This window comes from Kryptolebias marmoratus, linkage group LG22, assembly GCF_001649575.2.
Source record: "Kryptolebias marmoratus isolate JLee-2015 linkage group LG22, ASM164957v2, whole genome shotgun sequence".
Classification (NCBI taxonomy): Eukaryota; Metazoa; Chordata; class Actinopteri; order Cyprinodontiformes; family Rivulidae; genus Kryptolebias; species Kryptolebias marmoratus.
This window is the reverse complement of record NC_051451.1, coordinates 23163010-23182554: the sequence shown is the minus strand read 5'-3', so window position 1 is coordinate 23182554 and position 19545 is coordinate 23163010. Positions and strand designations below refer to the sequence as shown.

At 39.5% G+C, this 19545-nt stretch overlaps 2 protein-coding genes across 3 annotated transcripts in view; both read right to left on the bottom strand.

Annotated features, from left to right (window-relative positions):
* The window catches only part of zgc:172136 (uncharacterized protein LOC566376 homolog), an 8191-nt gene extending 5105 nt beyond the window's left edge, over window positions 1-3086 (bottom strand). The window contains exons 1-3 of the mRNA XM_017413001.3: window positions 2930-3086; window positions 711-907; window positions 507-597 (exon numbers count right to left, since the gene is read on the bottom strand). Coding sequence (XP_017268490.1) covers window positions 507-597; window positions 711-788 — 169 coding nt within the window. The 5' untranslated portion in view covers window positions 789-907; window positions 2930-3086. The remainder of the gene's footprint in view (window positions 1-506; window positions 598-710; window positions 908-2929) is intronic.
* A 1149-nt stretch (window positions 3087-4235) lies between these two features.
* fam135a (family with sequence similarity 135 member A) lies at window positions 4236-19484 on the bottom strand. 2 transcript variants are annotated; one of them, XM_017413053.3, is made up of 21 exons: window positions 19347-19484; window positions 17098-17227; window positions 14501-14580; window positions 13988-14127; window positions 13379-13449; window positions 13098-13271; window positions 12807-12933; window positions 11855-12008; window positions 11258-11335; window positions 10835-10884; window positions 10196-10354; window positions 9774-9847; window positions 9492-9646; window positions 7432-9367; window positions 7172-7332; window positions 6980-7071; window positions 6741-6838; window positions 6318-6469; window positions 6098-6208; window positions 5904-6017; window positions 4236-5526 (listed from the first exon to the last, which is right to left on the bottom strand). In XM_017413053.3, the coding sequence occupies exons 2-21, from the start codon at window positions 17172-17174 to the stop codon at window positions 5321-5323; spliced, it is 4209 nt and encodes a 1402-aa protein (XP_017268542.1). In that variant the 5' UTR covers window positions 17175-17227; window positions 19347-19484; the 3' UTR covers window positions 4236-5320. The 2 variants fall into 2 exon arrangements, with proteins under 2 accessions (XP_017268542.1, XP_017268543.1); XM_017413054.3 differs by lacking the exon at window positions 11258-11335.
* Window positions 19485-19545: the final 61 nt, after the last annotated feature.

Here is a 19545-nt window from a genome sequence, read left to right as displayed (position 1 = left end):
TTTTTTTTTTTTTATCTCTACTCCCACCCTCCACTTCCCGTCATCAACCCATCCCTCCTCAGCGAAGCAGAGGAATGCAAGGGTGCATTCCAGGATTAATGAAGTTAATATTGCAGGAATCCAGGCCCGAGTGATCGCTGAACCAACACCACAAAAACAAAAGGCTGTTTGTTCAAGCGGTGAGCCACACAAGATTACCGAGGCATTTCAACGTGTTTGTAAAACACGAAGACTAGAAACAGAAAGCTCAGGACTTTGCTCCATGGCTGAAGTGGATTATAACAATCGATTATGCAAAGTGGCAGCGCAGGAGGATCCGTTTTGTTTCAGGGAAATAACCTAATGGTAGAAAAGTTGTCCCCAAAGTTACATAATGGAGTATCATGCAGTGAATCACTGTCTGGCAGTGTGAGCAGGCATCTTTTAAACTAATAAAATGTGGTTTCATACTGTAATTCTCAGGCTTCTATTAAGGAGGAGGCCTTTCAGGTTCAGAGTGAACTTACCTTTAACCACCGTGAGGCCAAAGAAGTGGAGCTCTTTGATTCCAAGAAGTTCTAAAATATGATTAAAAACATCCTGTCCTGTAGACTTTACCTGCAGCAAATGGAGAGAGGAAAAAATAAAATAAAATCTGTGTTAATTATCTTTTCAGTGGTAGAGAAAGCAAGTGTTTAAATCTGTAGATGGTGAAAAGCATCTTGGCCTACCCCAACAGTGACATCCAGCTGGTTTTTGTTGGGAAGGAGAACACAAATGGTTCGCTCCTGCTTGGCAGACATGGACATGATGTCTTCTAAATGTCTGACACAAGTGCTGTATGTGTGACAACTTTTTCCTCCTGCTTATTCTGTTTGTTTGTTGTGTTGCTTTTTATGTGTTCAAGCCCACTTCATCCATGCTGCACCTAAAAAGATTAAAAGAAGAAAGATGATCAAACAAGAGAAGGCAACGTGACAAGAAGTCCGTGTTATTAAAACCCAACTTCATTTAGGAAAGAGTCAACTCGTCTGTAAGATGACGCCAAAGTATTTCTGTGTAATCTGATTCTTTGAACTGCTATTGCAAAAGACGATGAATAGGTACAGAAAAAAAAAAAACATTTTCAGACACGTTCACAAACAACCTGGATTAAGGCAGTTTAACTGTCTTTTTTTAAATTTAACTTTCAGAGGGGTCAATCAAACCTAACTTTACAGCAAACTGGAAAAACATTTGTTTCCGAGCAGATTGTGCTTAACACGCCACCAGAGACGGACAAGGCACAGATCAGCCTATAAGCCCCCCCAAGGTTCGCCTGAATCATGCTGACCTAAAGCCCCAACTGGTACTTCTAATAATTAATCAGTTTAATTACTGCTGTGTGCCGACTCCGATCCCTTTAAATCCCTCTCTGGACAAAAACACTTCAGGGAACAACAACAACAACAACAACGAAAAAAATGACCAGTGATAAAAGCAATTCTCTCGCAAATAAGATAAAGTTATTCTTTAAAATGTGAAACAGAAATCCTTGGACACGCTGCCGTTTCTATCCTTATCATTTCGGAAAAGTTGCGCAATCTTCATTTCTTTGTTTCACACCTTCTGGGGAGGTTAGTCCCCCCCATTTGAGATAAGAAGATACACGAGATCAACAAAATGAGATAAAAACCACAAGAGGGAAAAGCCTCATGGAAACAACACATGCTGCCAGTGTGCAAAACAAGTTGTGTAAACCACTGAAGCAAGTTTTCATACAAGCTTACAGAGTTCTACTGAATCCGATTCAGGGGCATGTTCGAACAAATGCCTCGATGATGACTGGGTGTCAGCGCAAACAGACATTATAAAACCTGAAATACCTGTAGCATGAACATCTGACCTAAAACTCAGTCATACTGAACTCCAGTTTAACATCGAAAAACTGATTCAAAACTGAAATTAAAAAAAAAGGTACAAAAACTCAACTACATACCAAAACACTTAATGTCGATTTAACATGCATTTAAAGGGTAAACATATGAGATTAAAGCATGTGCGTGTAATACTCTTAAAGACATTTCACTTTGTTGGTTTGCTTACTGTAATTACTATAATGTGAGCTACACAAAAGCTGTATTTATAAAATAAACTGCAAATTAGTATTTACAAGAGTTTTTGCATTTTGAGCAATGAGTGTTTCATAGATATCTTGATGTTTTTATATGCTATAATAGAAAAACTGTCTATGTTGTTTTAATATACATTTAAAAAGCACATTTAGTGTGATGTATGCATATCTTTTCCCATTTTCTCTTGCAGCATTAGAGCCTCTAGAAGTTGGGATTAAAACTCTCATTTTGCAACAAGATCTCTTTAAACGGAGGGCACAGCATACAGCTGCAAAAACAAACTCCTTATCAGTTTCACGCATGTTTGCTGACATCTTTAAACATCTCTCCTGTCCCTGCTGACAAGAAACAAACCTGGCATCACATGAGCAGCCATCTGGATGCTTTAATTCCCAAACAAGACGACTTTAATCCCCACTTCGGAGCTCACTGCTGGCTAAGAAAAAACAGCATCACCTGTCTCTGCACTTTGCAAGCTCTCTTAAGCATCAGGAATCCTTGCTGCCCTCAAAAACCACACTACTATGGGGAAAGAAAAAAACAAACAGATACAGAAAGATATTAGCATAAGGGAACACCGTGTTCACCCACCCCAATTTAACAACAAAAACGGCACTTTGATTGGTTTTGTTTTAGGGGAGCAGGTTTGATTCGAAGAGTTCAAAACTGTGAAATAACTTAGGTTTTAGCCTAAACTAAATAAACTAAATAAATGATACTGGGTGAGATAAGAGATAAGCTAAAACAAGTTTACTTGTTAAGAAAAAACTGCGCTAAAACGCATTAACAAGCGCAGAAATGATAATTTAACAAGCCGAGTTAGAAGCGTTACTTACCGCCACTGAGCGTGAAGAAACTTTAACTTCTCTTGTAGGTAGTTTCGGTGAATTTGAAAGTACTTTTTAAACCCAATTAAATCATGACAGAAGTTTGGACGCCCCCCGAATCAGCTTTCCTCATCGCGTGTCGCAAGACTCTCAAACAAGCCTGAAGCTCCCACAAACGGACCGTACCATCCGGGAGAAGGAATGGGGGTGATTCGTGGTTCTTTATGCTAATGTAGGACAATTTATTCACACTTTTAAGTACTGTTTATTATATGTTTTATAATTTAACATTAGCTAAAGAGACATGCTTGGGAATATTATTCACACAGAGCTCGTTTTAGCAACATTTCAAATGAGCAGATCTTCCATTAACCCCTCTTTGCCTCAGCAAGGTGAGGTGCGCTAATTAGCGGGACAGACGCAAGTGTTGTGGTTAGGACATTTTATGCTATTGAATCATCAGGAAATATCAAAGATTTTTCGCTTTTGTTGCCTATTTTTTTAAATCAGTCACTTCAGTGTTTATTATGCACAGGTGGCACCCTTACACTCGGTGCGTCTCATAAACTAGAGCCCCTGAGAGCAAGAAACACCGCTACAAACTACAATTCGGGCAACTTAATGAGTATCTATCGATTTCAGGACATTTCCTGCTGCTTCACAAGCAATAACATTTGAGATCTTTTTATTTTAGTATGTGATAAATTAAAACAGGCAAAATTAATTTAGTGTCAAAGGTAAAGTGACTTAACTTTGACTGGAGAAAGAGATGGTTCAGATTTGATTAACTTATAGGGCAATTACCACTTCTTTCAAAATGTCTTTCTCTTTGTTCTCTGTAAAACACAGACTGTAAAAATATGCAATACACGAGTGGAAATGTCAGGATTAAACCCTCCAGGAGAATGAATCATAGTGGGATACTTTTAGTGCAAGAAAAAACAATTAGGACTACAAATGAATATTCAGTTTGGCCTCCATCATTTTCAATCATGCTGTGACCCAAAATATTGCAATTTCTATTCACTGCAGGATTTCTAATGACATCTCATTTGATAATGCTGCCACCTGCTGGGTTATTTAGTCTGTTGCAAAATCCAAACAATTATTATTTAAGAAAAGAACCCCTAAGTGAAACAAAAATTGCTTGAGCTTTTACCAGTAAAGTCACACACAGGAAACCTAAATCAGACTTTCAGTGCTCATCATGTAAAGAACTGTACATAGGCCAACTATCAAAACTAGACTTTATAAAACAGTAAAATAATAGATTTAAATGATATATGTTTTCCTTTATAAAATGAAGGGACCACACTTTAAATTTGTCAGATAAAATTGTATTGACAGGCATTGTTACATGATTTAAGATCTTTTTTTTTCAGTTTACCAAAACCTTCAAAGTGACACCTCCCCAATTCAAAATCAACAACAAATGAAAACAAATCATGTAATCTACTTTAAAATATGCATATTTAATGGTAAAGTACAATGATATAGATAAATAAACAACCCTTTAGGAAACATCTTCTAAATCTGACTAATACTTTCCAGTTTAAAACATAAATTATCACCAAATGATCAACCAAATACTTTCATATGACAAGTTTATATAACCAACGTGTGCTTCTTCTGAATAATCATAGTTGAGAACCCTTGTAATAAAACGTCATCATGTTAACGGCAAAGCTTTACTCTCCCAACACCAGGCTGGGTAAATGTGCAGTCCCATAACGGCAAACAACGTGAAGTCTTGAGATCAAAGCCAAACCTGCAAAATCTGAGCAACAATCCTACTTTAAATGCGACCTTTGCCTTAGAAAAAGATGGAAAAAAGTTGATTAAAAATAATTTCTTTTTACAAATGACTGTCTGTAGTACAAAAAGCTTGTAAAATGTTGTCGTGGTGCAAATCAATGCAGTGTCTCTTCAAACTGGTGAGAAAACGTTTGCGATGCGGAGTGCAGTATGTGCAGACTTGACTTGGGGCCAGCTCGCCAGAAACAGCCATTCCGTTATTAGCAGCTACATTTCCAGTTCAGCTTCTTCAAATTTCTTGATTAACTTGGGAGTACAATAGTTTAAAAATTAATAAATACTGAAAATACAACACAAGATTGGGAAGGGAAAAAAAAAATCCCCCCAAAAACAGAAGAATTAATGTTGTAATAAAAAAAAATACAAACGGTAAACTCCATATCCATCAGCTTTCCAATACAAACATAAAACAAACAAAAAAAAAAGATTGTGTTAAAATGTGTTTGAAAAGTAATTAGGATATATTTACAAAAAAAATAAAATAAAATGAAAATGATTGAGATACCACTGTTGGAAAAACGTTTAATCGCAGTGAGGTATTAGTGTCACATTCCTCATGTCCGAGTGTTTCATTCGGACGCAGCTCTACTGAAAGTACTTGAGCCCTGCAACAAGGAAGAACTTCTCCAGGAAGATCTCAGAATCCAAGACAGCAATATGTGCAGCCCGGCCAATTAGGGAGTTGGCTGTGTTGGGGAGGGCGTGAATGACATCATATCTCACAAGATTACAGTCTTTGTTCTGCAGAACGGGCAGCAGCAGGTTCTCGATCATCTCAGCGTACACAGGCCCTGGTGTTGGCGAGAGTGGAAAAAAGTCAATCAGGAAAACGTCCGAAACAGTGTTACTATGTTTGCAAAGTAGACGTAAGACATTAAACAATCAAACTTGTGCTTTTTGAGATACAATAAGTGCAGCAAATATTTAGTTCAATTTTCAATTGGAGGACTGTGATTGGCTCGTTCACTGGTTTGGATCAACAACCGTGTGCTCTTTGCATGAAAATATTTTAGCCCGAGTTGAACCTGCACATTTCTAACAGCGTTGCACAGAAACGCATTTATAAAGGGAAAATCTAATCTTCTACTTTCCTGCAGATTCCACAACGTAAAATCTGAGCAACGTCTCCATTTTTCCTGACAGGTCATTATATCAGTAAGACCCTCACCTGTTTGTTTGTCCTTTAATGCCGTTTTGCACATCTCTATTCGTGCAGAATGATAGGGCACGTAGCGATCCTGCAGTGACCCCACCAGCACCACGTTCTTAAAATACTGCAGACCTTAAAAGGCAGATTGATGAGAGTTGAAGTTATTGTCTCATACAGTATTAAAATAAGTGGTTAAAATTAGCAAAGCTAACCTGATTTTTTGCTGAGTTTGTAGAGGAAAGTTTGGCGGGGATCAGAGTGATCACGACACGTCAGCTGCAGGAGAGACCCCGATTTTTTCCACTTCTGCATGAACCAAAGTCCTGAAGACAGAGCAAAGTTTAAAGCTTGAATCGGTTCTTTTTTGGTTCTCATCAACAGAGACAGAGAAGTAAAGAGAAATAAAGCCCGACTCTCTGAATTTTAATTCACCTGTGTTGACCAACGCAGAGCTGTTGTACAGTGTGCCCAGGTGAGGTCCAGAAAGGGACAGGAACGTGTGCAGCTTGCTCAGGTAACATTTAAACCTGGGCCTGGTGAGGACTGAGCGAACTATGAGGTTCCCCAGAGAATGACCCACAAAGCTGTAAATTAATAATATGAAAGATGAGACACGTCAATAAGAAGTCATCACTGCTAGCTTTATCCATCTAATTACAATATGCCTAAGCTTATATGTCATGCTAAACTGGCACAAATTATAACTTTTCTACATCACAAATACAAACTAATTAAAGTTTCAATGCATCGTGTGACAACTTGAGTTACTTATTTGTCCCTGAGAGAAAAAAAAACATGGCAAGCTGTATTTGATCTTAACATTCCATTATGTGACAGTGATACAGAATGTATTACCTTATCTTTGACACAGTGAGGTTGTATATCTGAATGTACTGAACTATTTCATCCAGCAGTCGGTCTGTCATTGACTCAAAGTCAGCAAAGGTGTCATTCTGTGGATCAAGAGAGTGAAAGATGAACAAAGAGGCTGTGTTTTACTGTTTACTGAGATAGTTTAGCTTTAAGGCTTTCATCAGATAACAAGTTTAGACATGTCAACTCAGATGAGAGTGTAGAGTTTATAATTCACATACCTGATTCCTCTCAGACATTAGGAAGTCTATACGAGCACCAGGCAGTCCGAGCTCTAAGTAAGTCTTCACAAGCCTCAGGTCTGCACTGTTACCTGCAGCAATAAAAAACAACAACGTTGTGTTTTTAAATACAAGCAAAATGACTAAATAATTAACTTTACTGTCAAGAATTTTGAAGAAAAAAGGTCCTACCATCCAGGCCATGGACACACACTATGAGATGGATGCCTTCTTCACAGCTTTCGTCCTCCTCTAAGCTGAAGTAGGGCACAGTGGACGCCAGCTCAGGAACCTCACTGTATAAGAAACCAGGAAGCTTCAACTGCTTCATGTCTTCTTTGGCTTTGATGAACCTGAACATTTAGAAAGAAATACATTCAGAAAAATTTATGCACTGAAAATTACATAAAGCAAAACTTGTCTTAAAAATAAAAAAGAGAAAGATGACTTACGCTTTCATCTGTGACGTAGGTGCACATTCATACCAATGCAGGCTAGAAGAGAAGCAGGTGGAGGAATAGGAACATCTAGCCAAACTATGCCCAACACTGCTGGTGGCCAGATTGGAGCACACAGGAGCTTTTGATAAATCCCTTGTTTCGTGGAGGTAACCAGAGCCAAGCTGTTCAAACAGAAGACTTGTCTCCTGAGCAGCTCCAACCCCAGTTTGCTCGTCATCAGCGACGCCGTTCAGAAAAGCGTAGCCGTCACCTTCCTCGTAGTAACCGTTCTCAATCATCTCATGTTCAGGCTCATCCTCGTCCTCCTCAGCCTGCGGCCCTGACTGGATTCCCAGTGTGATGGCGGACGTTTCTACGGGGCTGATCTCAGACACATCCGTGCTAGAGCATGAGCCAAAGTAGTTTTCTACCATCCCTCGTTTTACCAAGTCAGTGCTACTAGTGGCAGAGTTGCTGGAGGGGCAGGCTGTGTGGGGTTCACTACGGGATTCTTTTAAAGTCCCAGATCCACTTGCTTCCTCCACAGGAAATTCTGGAGATCCCGCACATTTAGAGTCCGTTTCCTGATCAGAGGTGGCTTTTCTAAGCTGGGAATCATCTACAATAACTTCAAGGTTGCAGATTGTGTCAGTGGTTTTAGTGACATCTCCAGAGAACACTAGACTCTGTTCTTGCACCAAGACACTGGACTTCCTGCCTCCGACTTCAGGGCCACTGGAGGCCCTGGAGGAGCCTTCGCCCTCGTCATCTGAAGGCAGGGAGTTGATGGAAGTGAGCGAGGACTGGACTCCGCTGACAGCGCTCGAGTTTTCAGGGAATAGAATCTCTCCTATGGCACTAGGTTTTAGCGTTGTGCTTTGTTGAGCAGGCAGTGGAGTGTGACTGTGGAGAGTCTTCTCGGTTTGTGAGACGGCAACGCTTGAGTCAGGGACTCCCGGCCCTGCACGCGATCCCAGAACAAGCTGAGTGGCAAAAGAGCTGGGCTCACTTTCAATGCCTGAGTCTGAGAGGCGAGATGAGACGCTAGGGACTCCTACATCCGGCAGCCTGATACACTCACTCTTTACCTTTATTGAGACCCCACAGCCCTGGCTACGCTGTGCTGCCTCTTTACTTGGCTTTTCAAAGACACAATCTACTGCAGACTGTTGGGAGTCACAAACATCCGTCTGGGTGATCCCAGGAATATTACTGCTGAGATTTCCAACGGTCTGACATGGTAGGAGACCTGTTATCTTATCACCTTGGATAGAGTCCTTGTTACTTGGTTTTATCTCACTTTGCTTTACTACGGCAGATGGCTGTGACACCTTTTGGCCTGTAAGATCAACATGCTCATCCTTTTGAATTTGTTGGCTTGTAGCAACAACCCCAGTGCCTGCCTGAGGGTTACTTTGAGAGTCCAGAGAAGAAACAGGTTTTAAAAGAGCCTTATGACAAGCAGCAGTAGTGATATGGTCATCTGCAACAGTCTCATCAGCACGGCTTTCAAAATGTGCCGATGTTCCACCAGAGTCAAAACCAGAACTAGTATTAGTCCGTAAAAAACTATTTGAGTCCAACTGCAAGGTATGGCTCTCCTCAACTTGGCTAAGACGAGCCTCCTCTTCCTTGTACTTTGTGCTGGTGTCACTATAGGGGGCTTTAAGATTCTTATAGCCTACTAAAACCACGGAGTCCTTGGAACCCTGTCTAATCAACTTCTTAGAGTTGTCAGCCTTTGAATTTTTCTTTATTCTTACTGATTTGCCTTTGGACTTCGGTGGTGCTTCAAAATTATCCGGCCAGGTGTTATCCATAAGTGCACAACTTGACTCAGGTATGGGGCTGGCAGCTGCACTGCAGTCCTTCGCATTGGGCTTCTCTGTCTTACTGGAAGCAGAACCAGTCCTTGTATTGTGCATGCCTAACCACGGTCCATCACGGTCTAATGAAAAAAAAATTAAGTCGAATACAGAGAAGGAAAAAGAAAACAATTAAAAATGATTTAATTAGGAAAACACAAAAGAGAGCATTTACATAGAATACAGTAGCAATAACAAGTCCCACACCTTCAGTGATAGAGTCCAGGTATCTGTCCTCAAAGATTATTGGCAGAGAACTAACATCACCATCAAGGTCTGCACAATCCACAGGAAGTGGAGGCAAACACAAGAAGTAGCTGGAGCTTTTGATAGCATTAGTCATCTGTTGGTGACTGTGAGCGCTGATGGAGAGACCCGGGAAGGAAAGGAGACAATAACTGAGTATTTTAAACAAGCATGCAGCGGTTCAAATCCAATAACACCACTGCTATATTTAACATTGAAGACCAAGTTGTCAGTGCAGCTTACTGTAGCTCCTGATACGCCAGAGCAGATTGTCTTGGATGTTCAAGACAAAAGAAAGCTTCAGCAAACCGCCTGACCTGTAAGAAAACATTTATCTGACAGGTAAATGTGATGCATAAAGCAGGGAATATTTTACAGTTCCTTTATACCGTAATGGAAAACTATTCTAAACGTAACCGCAATAGAATTAAACACCTTTTTTAATCATCAAGCCAACCCAATTCCTGTGCTCTTGAAAACCAAGAAAGCAAGCCTAACATAAAAACTAATAATTAAAAGATCACAGTGTAGACACAGGTACTTTTAATAAATCAGTATACTTAAGTTTGATGAAGGTTTCATTATAGTTTAGAAACAAGTAGGATTATCTTAAATTAAATATAAATCCCATTACTTTTCTCTCTGATTAAATAAGTGGAACTCACTCTTAGTGTGTGGTGCTCCATAGATAGTAGGCCAGCAATGTGCTCCTGCAGGGACACAACTTCGACAAACTGTCCCCAAAGAGCCATGAGCAGAGAGCAGAGCTGAGCCAGGTTCATATTTACTAATTCTGCCAGCTCGTCTGGGGACTCTGCTTTTAGCTAAAAAATAAAAAACACAAGACATCACTCAGCGGATGACTCCAGTGAGGAGAATAAAGTACTCAGGACTTTGTGTTGGTGAGTAAAGAAGTAAGATTTCTTCTTTCTTTTATTATGGAAAGCTGATAACCCCAGAAGTACACAATTATGAAATACTTCCAGAAACTAGTTTTTAATGCCATTTCATCAACTGTGAAGCAACATCTAAATACCTCCCAGCTGGCTGCCAAATTATTTGCTGCAGGCATTTACTTGCACCATGCTACTATAAATCGGCACACCTTGAGTTACCTAATTTAATAAAGAATTCCCACCGATTACAATAGTTACATTTTCTTTGCACCTCAATATCACCACCACATCTACCAAAATATGACAGCATTTCATAATTAAAAACAGCTAAATGCTGAGCGTGGTCATACAGACATATACAGAGAAACAACGATCACAAGACAAAAAGAAAATTTCAACAAGTCTCACCTTGACTTGTTCACACAGATCGGTTAGTCGGGCCTCTAAGTCGAGTTGTTCTGAAGAGGGAGAAAAATTAAGAGCTAATTTCTAATTATACAGACAAGCACCGAAAATAAATCTGCAATGAAAGGTGAATTAGAAAGGTGTATCAGTCAGCAGTGGTGTCGGAAGTTATTTTTCTAAAAGACATGACTAAAGAAAATCAGATCTAGAGAGTCTACAAAACATTTTTTGTCTTTTCGTGAAGATGAAAAGAAAGTACGAATAGATTTCATATGCACTACTAAAAAAAAGATGAATAGCAGGTTAAAAAAAGGTGTTCTGTGGAAAGTGGGGCCTAAAGAGAGGTGTGGAGTTTGTTTTATGAAGGAAGCTGGAGCGAAGAAGAGAAGGAAGAGAAAGCCAGGTTGATTTACGGTTGAGACATACCTATGTAGACGTGTCTTTCACCTCGGGGATAGGGTCTTCTGAGAACTCGCTCATATAGCACCTGCATGCTGGGCTTGGCTAGTAAGATTGCACATATAGGCATATTTAACTCTTTTTATTATTTGGTCCTTTAGATTAAGTTAATAACTCCCCACTTGTCTGGATTACATTGGGTGAGCAGAGTTAGTTGTGCTTGCTAGTTGTATTTGCTTTTAGTCTAAGGGTTAACAGACTTCTCTACCAAGGTTAGGTATGATTTTATAAGCACGATTAGCAATATTAGTAACTTAAAAACCCCAAAGAAGATAATCACACTGCTGTTTGTGAGCTCTGTTTAAAGGACACATCATGGTAATGTGTAGGGAGGTGGGATGACATGAGGTTACAACTATAATTGCAACAAACACAAAAATGTAAATGCAGAAAATAAATAAAACGGCAATGTCTACTATTGACAGTACCCGTTTCTTTTTAGTAAAACAGAAAAGAAAAGAAAAATTCAAATATTCCAAGTCTAGGTGGTTATAGAACAGAATATTTTATAATCTGGACAACTTTGACGCAAGTTAAGTGAAGCCAAAATGCAGCATACTGTACCTAAGTCCATACGATGGGAGGAGGGCAGGTCCTTGGTAATCGAGGTAAAGTAGCCAAAAAGGCCCCGATAGGCTATCAGAAGATTGGAGCAAAGGTTATGGTGCAGACTGAAGGCATGCTGCAGACAGTGGTCAGACACCAGGAACGTCCTGCCCTGATGGATCAAAAAAAGGTAGACAGACGTTTATTTTAAAATCAGCAGCACGCTCTCTGTTAAAACATTCACCTAAAAACATCAACAAACTAACAGAACTGGACTGAAAAACTAAACATGTTAAATAGTTGTTTCAGTACAAAAGAATTTTTCGCCTCAAAGTGAAGTTTTTGAAAGCTTTCTATATAAAAAGCTGCTTAATGAAAACACATTAAACACTAATACTTGACTTAATGTAAAAATCTAAACGCAAGGGTTTCAAATATAGCAGCTTCTGGGCAAATCTCTGCAGTGACATAAATGATATGAAATAAATGATCCAAGGGAGGTTTGTTATTCCCAGGTTTCATGTTAGTGATGCATCTAGGGGTGATGAAGAGCACTGCCACCGTTCCACATAAATAACTCTGCTAAGAGAGGCTACAGCATCTCGGGAGACGCTCCAGCTGAATGTGACGGCGGTACAACTGCTTTTCTCCACATGTGCTGGATCGATCAACATGTGACACATCTTACAATGCAACACATGTAACAATAACTGAGAAATGCTTTCAAATGTGGTGAAATGACATGTCCAAGAAAAAAAAAAATCAATTTTACTGGCAGAGACTATCACGTTATTAAATAAATAAGAAGAATCTTAAGTGTCTTATAAATGTTTGAATATTTGTCTGTAGTGCACATGGCTTTGAAAACTGTACGTCCCCAAGACACTTTTAACAGCTTAGAAGGTTAACAGCATCTACATATAAAAAGATTTACAAATAATATTTCTTTTTAGAAAAGGGTCTCACTTACGTCTGGTGACACCTGCTTAACGCAACTACTGCCGAAGACGACGCTCTCCAGGGGTGGGATGACCGAATCTTTGCTCTGTGCGGGAGCGTTTCGGTTCAGCCACGTGGACTTCACAGGTCGAGGGAAACTACATAAGAAACAAAATGAAACACAAACTCAGGAAATAGAAAAATGCATAGATTCTGTGGACAATTAGCTACTTTTAATTCACTTCCAGACCAAAATAACCAAGTCTGCCTACGCCATTTTAATAAAGTCAAATTTAAAATGAAGAAATGCTGCTCGCCAGACCTGATGAGGGGCTGATGTAGTGCCACAAGGGACGCATGGATGACTACGGAGATGACAGACAGGTGGAAATAGTCAAACATAACATTAATGTGTTGGTGGATGCCTCGCTCGAGGCTAAAGTGCAAACGAAGAACGCGGCCGCTGATGTTCTGTAGAGTGCTTGAATCATCTGGTCTGTGGAAGATACAGAACGAAAACGAAAGATGCAAGTAGTTCGTTATTTACATAAGAGCTGCAGTTCTTTAAACAACACGGCGACAGTTAAGCATTGCGACACCTACGTGTAATCACCATCTGTGAAATACAAATCCAAGAAGAGCTGAAAGTCCATGTCATTGAGGGACTCTTCCACCTGAGAAAATCAAAAATAAATAAAAGCCAACTTGAGATTTTGCATAAAAGAAATAAATACATTGAAATAAATAAAAAAAATAATAAGGCATTTCTTTTTACTGAGCCTAATTAGTCTGTTAGAGTTTGAAGCACTTGTCATTTAACCTGAAGAACACATCCAGTAAAAACATCTGATGCATCCTACACAACAGCAGATCCACTTTCTCCTCCTGCACAGCAATTTAGTAAAAGCAGTCTTGGAGACAATACTCATTACCATAGTTAATTTGCTCTGGGCTGTTTTAAAAATAGTCACTTTGTCTCTCCACTGTGCATCATGTACTTAACAGCACACTTTAGTCTAAAGAGAACACCTGGAGTCTCATACTATGAACGGGTGAATCTTTTGCCAACATTTATGCCACAGTTAAGTCCTCGTTTTTAATCTTACACACATTACGGAACCAAATGAAAAGCGCATGGGGAAAGAAGAAAACAAAACAAAAGAGAAATCATCTGTAAAGATAAGAAAGGCAACAACCCTCTCATAATCCTACCTTCTTCTCATCCAGCAGCATCATCACTTTGAAGAGAAGGACGTCATTGACAACAATCTCTTCATTCTTGTACAAGATTTGAAAAGTTTTGCTGCAGATGACGTCATCCTGGACTGAAGCAGGGAACGCCAGGTCCGAGCCTAAATGAAAACCACTGATTAACAGCATGATGACGACGATGATGATGATGGGTTACAACTGAGTGATGAGTTCACCAGCCTCAGAATAACTTCAGAAAATGTAGCAGAATCTCAGTTACTCAGGTCATTTTAACTAAGTGCTTGGATTTAATATATCGGATTAAAAGCTTTTTAAACTGCATTAGGAATTCTGAATCAATATGCATCATATTATTCAAAAACCAATAGTTTATCAGTTACCCAAACTATTTGAAACTACTGAATGTTTTCCCACAGATTTGAATGTCGATGAACCTTCTACCCAAGAGGAATATATGTGGTAACAAAACAGAAAAGGGCTTTATTTTGCACATCCAAAAAACTAATAATTTACCTCCTGCACGAAGTAGACTGGTCTCAACTTTGTGTGGGACACGCGGAGGCACCTTAAGACTGGCACGCATCTGGTAGAACCTGTAAAATAATTATCAGGATAAATAATGCATCATTAGCTGATACGGAACATTATGAGGCTGTCTTGGAATGGTGAACAAATTGCACAGAGTAGATACAAAGGCCTTAAGTTGTAAAAGGACACTACAGCTCTTCTAAATTAATGATGAGCACATTCTTTCAAAGTCGCTCATGTAGTAAACCTAAGCTTTTAATGCACTGATGAGTCACAGGCTCCGAGCTGGAGTTTTATCTGAGCACAGCTGCTCCAAATGATATTTCTGGATTTTGAAAACCATGACTGAAGAAGTTTGATTGCGAGAATAGTTTTTTCCCTGCTTAGTTTTTCATAGCATTTGGTAAATAGCCTCAAATAAAAAGCACAATGTAAGTTAAAATACTGTACAATCCCAATAACAGTCACTCATACTGCCAACAACTGGCCACGATGGCAAATCGGGGTCAGCTCTGATTTAGTTTCCCTTTACTGATGTACAACACAAAGTATAACAAAGATAAACAAACAGAAACTTTAGTTAAAATATCACTCTGTTAACATAAAATATTATAGTTTCAAAATAAAACGGCACTGAGCAAAGCAGATAAGCAATCTGCACCCACCCGAAGGTTGTTTTGTATTACAACAATTACCATTTCAACTCCTGCCACTATAAAACATTTGCAAGAACAGCAACACTTTGAATTTGTTTATTCAAATCTTGTTTAGTCCCGTGTTATCCTATATTTGCCTTCCCAAGAGATTCATTTTAACGTTACAGTTTGCACAGATAGTTTTATTGTTTCGAGCCAGGCAGCTCGGACATTTCCTCATACAAATTCAAAGTGAGTGAGTCAAATAAGAGAAAATTCACTTCTAACCAATGGTATAAATGCTACATTTACACCAAGCCACAACTGCTGATGATCATCACACAAAATATATGCCGGTACCTGCCAATACAAGACGGCACAAGCTTGGGGCCTGGAAAGACGGACTGCAACTGTTAGAGACAAGTTGGAGACTCTAAATAGGTGAATTTTCAGCTGCAGTTTCACTGAAATCTGAGTGTTTGTGACCAAGAGACCAGCAAGTCGTGCAGCAGAACATATTTTAATGCTGTATTCTACGTCAAGCATGTCATTTAGTTGCCCACATTGTACCCACCTTGACATCTGCCCCCATACTTATAATTTAATCTACTGGAGTATGCTTAGGAAATGCAAATATGCAGATATAGACCAGATTTGTTGACTTGGACACTTGGGACTGTAACTTTGGATGTTTTTTGAATAACTCTAGATCTCAAAATGCAGTTCCATTCAAATCAGACATTATGCATCTGAAATAATTTACGTTTATGTACGTAACATGCCGGGTATGTTGTGTTTTCTCTGCAAGCAGCGTTCGCTTCAAAACACCGGCACTGAGAGTCTCTGGCACATGCGTATTTAAGCATCGACTGCAAGAGTTTGAGAAAGTAAACAAAATATCCCAGACCTGTTATTGCTCAGCTGACTGTGCTAAAATGCCACTACTCTTATCATTTTTACAACTTTTCTGGCAAGGCAGGAAGCGTGCCCCGAGTGGCGTTAAACGCTCAGCCCGCGCTGACGTGACCCGCCCTGGGGATGGGTGACAGATGGGCGGCACACCCATCAAACGGCAACGCAGGTGTCATAAGGAGAGCTCAGGGAGGAAACCTCCCGTGCAGCAGAGGGGAAGCTCTGCACTGCCGCTGAGCAATTAGTTTTTGAGTTGTTGTTTTTTTTTTCCACAAACACTTCGAAGCACATTTTAGTCTGCAATTGCAAACGATGCATCTAGTGTCAAGATACAACTACATAAATGTTTCCATAGAGAAGCGCAAAATAAATAATTCACAAACAAATACAGCTATAGAGTTTTAGATGCTCGCAACACTCTACGATTATTTTGAGAGGATATTTGTCTTGCTCATGCTCAAAATTTAAAATTAAAAAAAACAAAAAAAACAAGACAGTGTGGACCCGCGATTCATTTAAGGAAACTGAGCATCCCTGCGAGACATTTTGGAGACTTCCTCCGAACGCCGTTGACCAATTAGTGTCGAGCTGTCGCAGTCCAGTAAGATCCGGCTTCAGCTGCCACCTCCACTGACTCACCTCAGAGAAACAACCATCATTAACACACAAATATAGAAAATAGGCCAAACTGCATGCGTAAAAGAGGACACTTAATGCAATCTCAGTGCTGTCTGCACAAAAAAAAAAAAAAAAACCCTGAAGGTCGAACTAAGACTGCCATCTGTCCAAACTGAGACAGGCACAGAACTCAGCCTCTTTACATTCCACCACAAAATGCTAACCCAGTTTGCCGCTGAAAGCCGTTCCAAAGCGTACCATAAAGTTAATTATTATCTGTAGATCAACCCAAATGTTTTTGTAAGGATACTTTAATGATAAATGATTCATGAAACGCTTCTTGATCTAAGTCGCAATTTAAAAAGTAAAAAGAAAGTCACGACATCAACCTCGGTGGAAACCTGAGACAGAACTCACCCTCTCTGGAACAGGTCCACATTGTAGAACTTGTGGAGCTCCACAGAAAACTCCACTGTGGCCTGGACTTCAGTCATCTTGGTCTCTACAGGCGGAGGGGCTTCACATCATCTCCAAAACATCTGTAGGCCTGTATGCAGAGATAACAAACACATACGCTCATGGACTTAAAGGAAAGTTTTGTTTTATCGAGATATAAATAAGTGCAAACAATCTCACAAGGTATGCAAAACAACAAACAGACATTAATTTAAAGAACATTTCAGTAATTGCCATATATCCAGAATACCAAGGGGAAATACTTTTAACACTAGAGATATAGTTAACTTTTAGTAGTTATTAAGACATGCAGCATTTGGTATTCATGTATTTATAGTCTAATTGGTTAACAACAAAGTCAATAATAGAGTTTAAAGAGCAAAGGAAAAGACGATTAACACTTCAAGAATAGGCCTGAAATTCAATCCTGTAGTGTTAGAAATAACCCCAGACATTCATCTCATTTAATGCAAACACTTTCAGCTCAAGATTTATTTGGATCCAATTAATATAAACGTCATACTGGTATTCCTGCCTGTGGCTGAAGTAAAACATCCCTGCCAAAAACATTTAAAAACAGATGCTTCCTAAGTTAGCCTCAACTATGAAATTAATAAATCATCCACTGGACTTGTGTTCCTGTCACTGAACCCACCTAGAACACAAAAGGCTAATACGAACTTGACCTGGTCATTGATAGTTAATAAATACAAAGAAGTAGCAGGGAGAAATCTTCTTTAAATGCTGCAGGAATTCTATTGCTTCGGAAATAAAGTAGGAACAATCCGGAGAACACAAATGTCAGTCACATTGTGACCTTAAATGCAGTTAAATTCAATCCATATCTGAGGTAAAAAGTCTACTCATTTCTCATTCTGACCTTAAAACAACCGAAAACTAAATGGGACAATAACTGACAGCGTCGCATTAGTCATGTTTGCATTAGAGTCTGAGTCGAGCTGTTGAACCGTGTCACTGACAGACGCTTTTCAATGAGTCTACTTTGTTCCTAAAATGTTGGATCTGCAATAATAACTAGGAAAACAAATGACACAGCCATCCCGTAGGACAGAAAATGTTCGGATCGCTAATGCGGAGCTGGCAAATGTTTACACAACCACACAAAAGAACTCAATGAAGTGTCAAAAAAAGAAAAGGACATTTAATCTACTTAATAGATCTGGAGCTCATGACGAGCTAATATTGAATGTTAGGGTGTGGTTTATCAAGCTGGTTTATCAAGTTAGACTTTAGTTAGCTAAAAAAAATAAATGTTAGGACGGCACATGTTTTAAAACTTCAGGTGATTTGTTGCTGGTTATAAACTTGTAGTAACCTGACAGCGTGAGCTGAAGCCTACTGAGCCTTTATTTGTTAAAACACTGGGACAAATAAAAAAAAACTGCTGTCATCTGAACTGTTATATTCAGATATTAGACAGAGGATTTGAATTTTAATAGCTGTAGCAAAAGAGACTTCAAAGATATCCCTGTATACCACTGACAGATCGTCTAAAAATACCTTGTCGAAAGTCTTTTTGCATTTTATTTTTAGTGTTGCTGAGCATTAAGAGCTACAAATGGCTGGAATTTGAGTAACAACAGATGATGTACAATATGTAAATACAATCGCATCACTGCATTTGGAAACAGCTATTCAAATAAATGTAAAAACAGGGGTAAATGTAAACTTTATACAGCTGCAGAAGATTATCTCCAAGACGCATCTGCCACAATAACAAAATGTTTCCAGCCCTTAAATTAGACTGGAGTCCAAACAGTAGTGAAACTGGAAGAGACGAGGCCTTAATCAATCGAGGGATGGGTTCCTCTTTTAAAATAATAAGAGCTGTTAACCAGAGAAAACTAGCTTCACCAGAAACAAGATTACATGTTAGGCTCTTTGAGGTTTTGATGCTTTTAATAAAAGTGACAGTGTGTGGGGGGTGGTGAAGCCCTGAAGTTGATGATGGGCTGAATCTCTGCACCGGTATCAGTTACAGGTGAGAAACGAAAATCTGGTTTTTTGTGTTGTTGTTGTTTTGTTTTTTAACGCCCACATGAGCTCAAGAACGATTCGAAAAAGTTATAAAATACAATTACAGAGCAAGTGAAAACAAAAAAGTCTCCCCGTAGAGTGGCCGTAACGTTAGCCTCCCACCGTACAGTTGTCACTAATATTAGCCGAGCAGACATGCTAATGCTACTCACCATAGCGCTGGAATGCTAACATTAGCTCGCTAACCAACGTTAGCTCCGAATTGCAGTCCTCTCGTCGTCCTGTCACTGCGGGCTGCTGACGGGAAAGAAAAAGGGCTGTTTCACTTCCCTGTCTGGCAACGTTTGCAAGTCGAACAGCCCTCCGCTTCAAATGGGCTGACCCAGACGGAGCTGCGCTCGCCAGGCAAAT

Bases quoted from the DNA above. Each gene is read 5' to 3' on its own strand.
- fam135a (XM_017413053.3), bottom strand. From the start codon at position 17,174: ATGACTGAAGTCCAGGCCACAGTGGAGTTTTCTGTGGAGCTCCACAAG. The intron at 14,128-14,500 runs GTAAATTATTAG...GTTTTCATTTAG, and splicing joins CAGTCTACTTCGTGCAGGAG to GCTCGGACCTGGCGTTCCCT. The intron at 12,009-12,806 runs GTAAGTGAGACC...TTGATCCATCAG, and splicing joins TTAAGCAGGTGTCACCAGAC to GGCAGGACGTTCCTGGTGTC.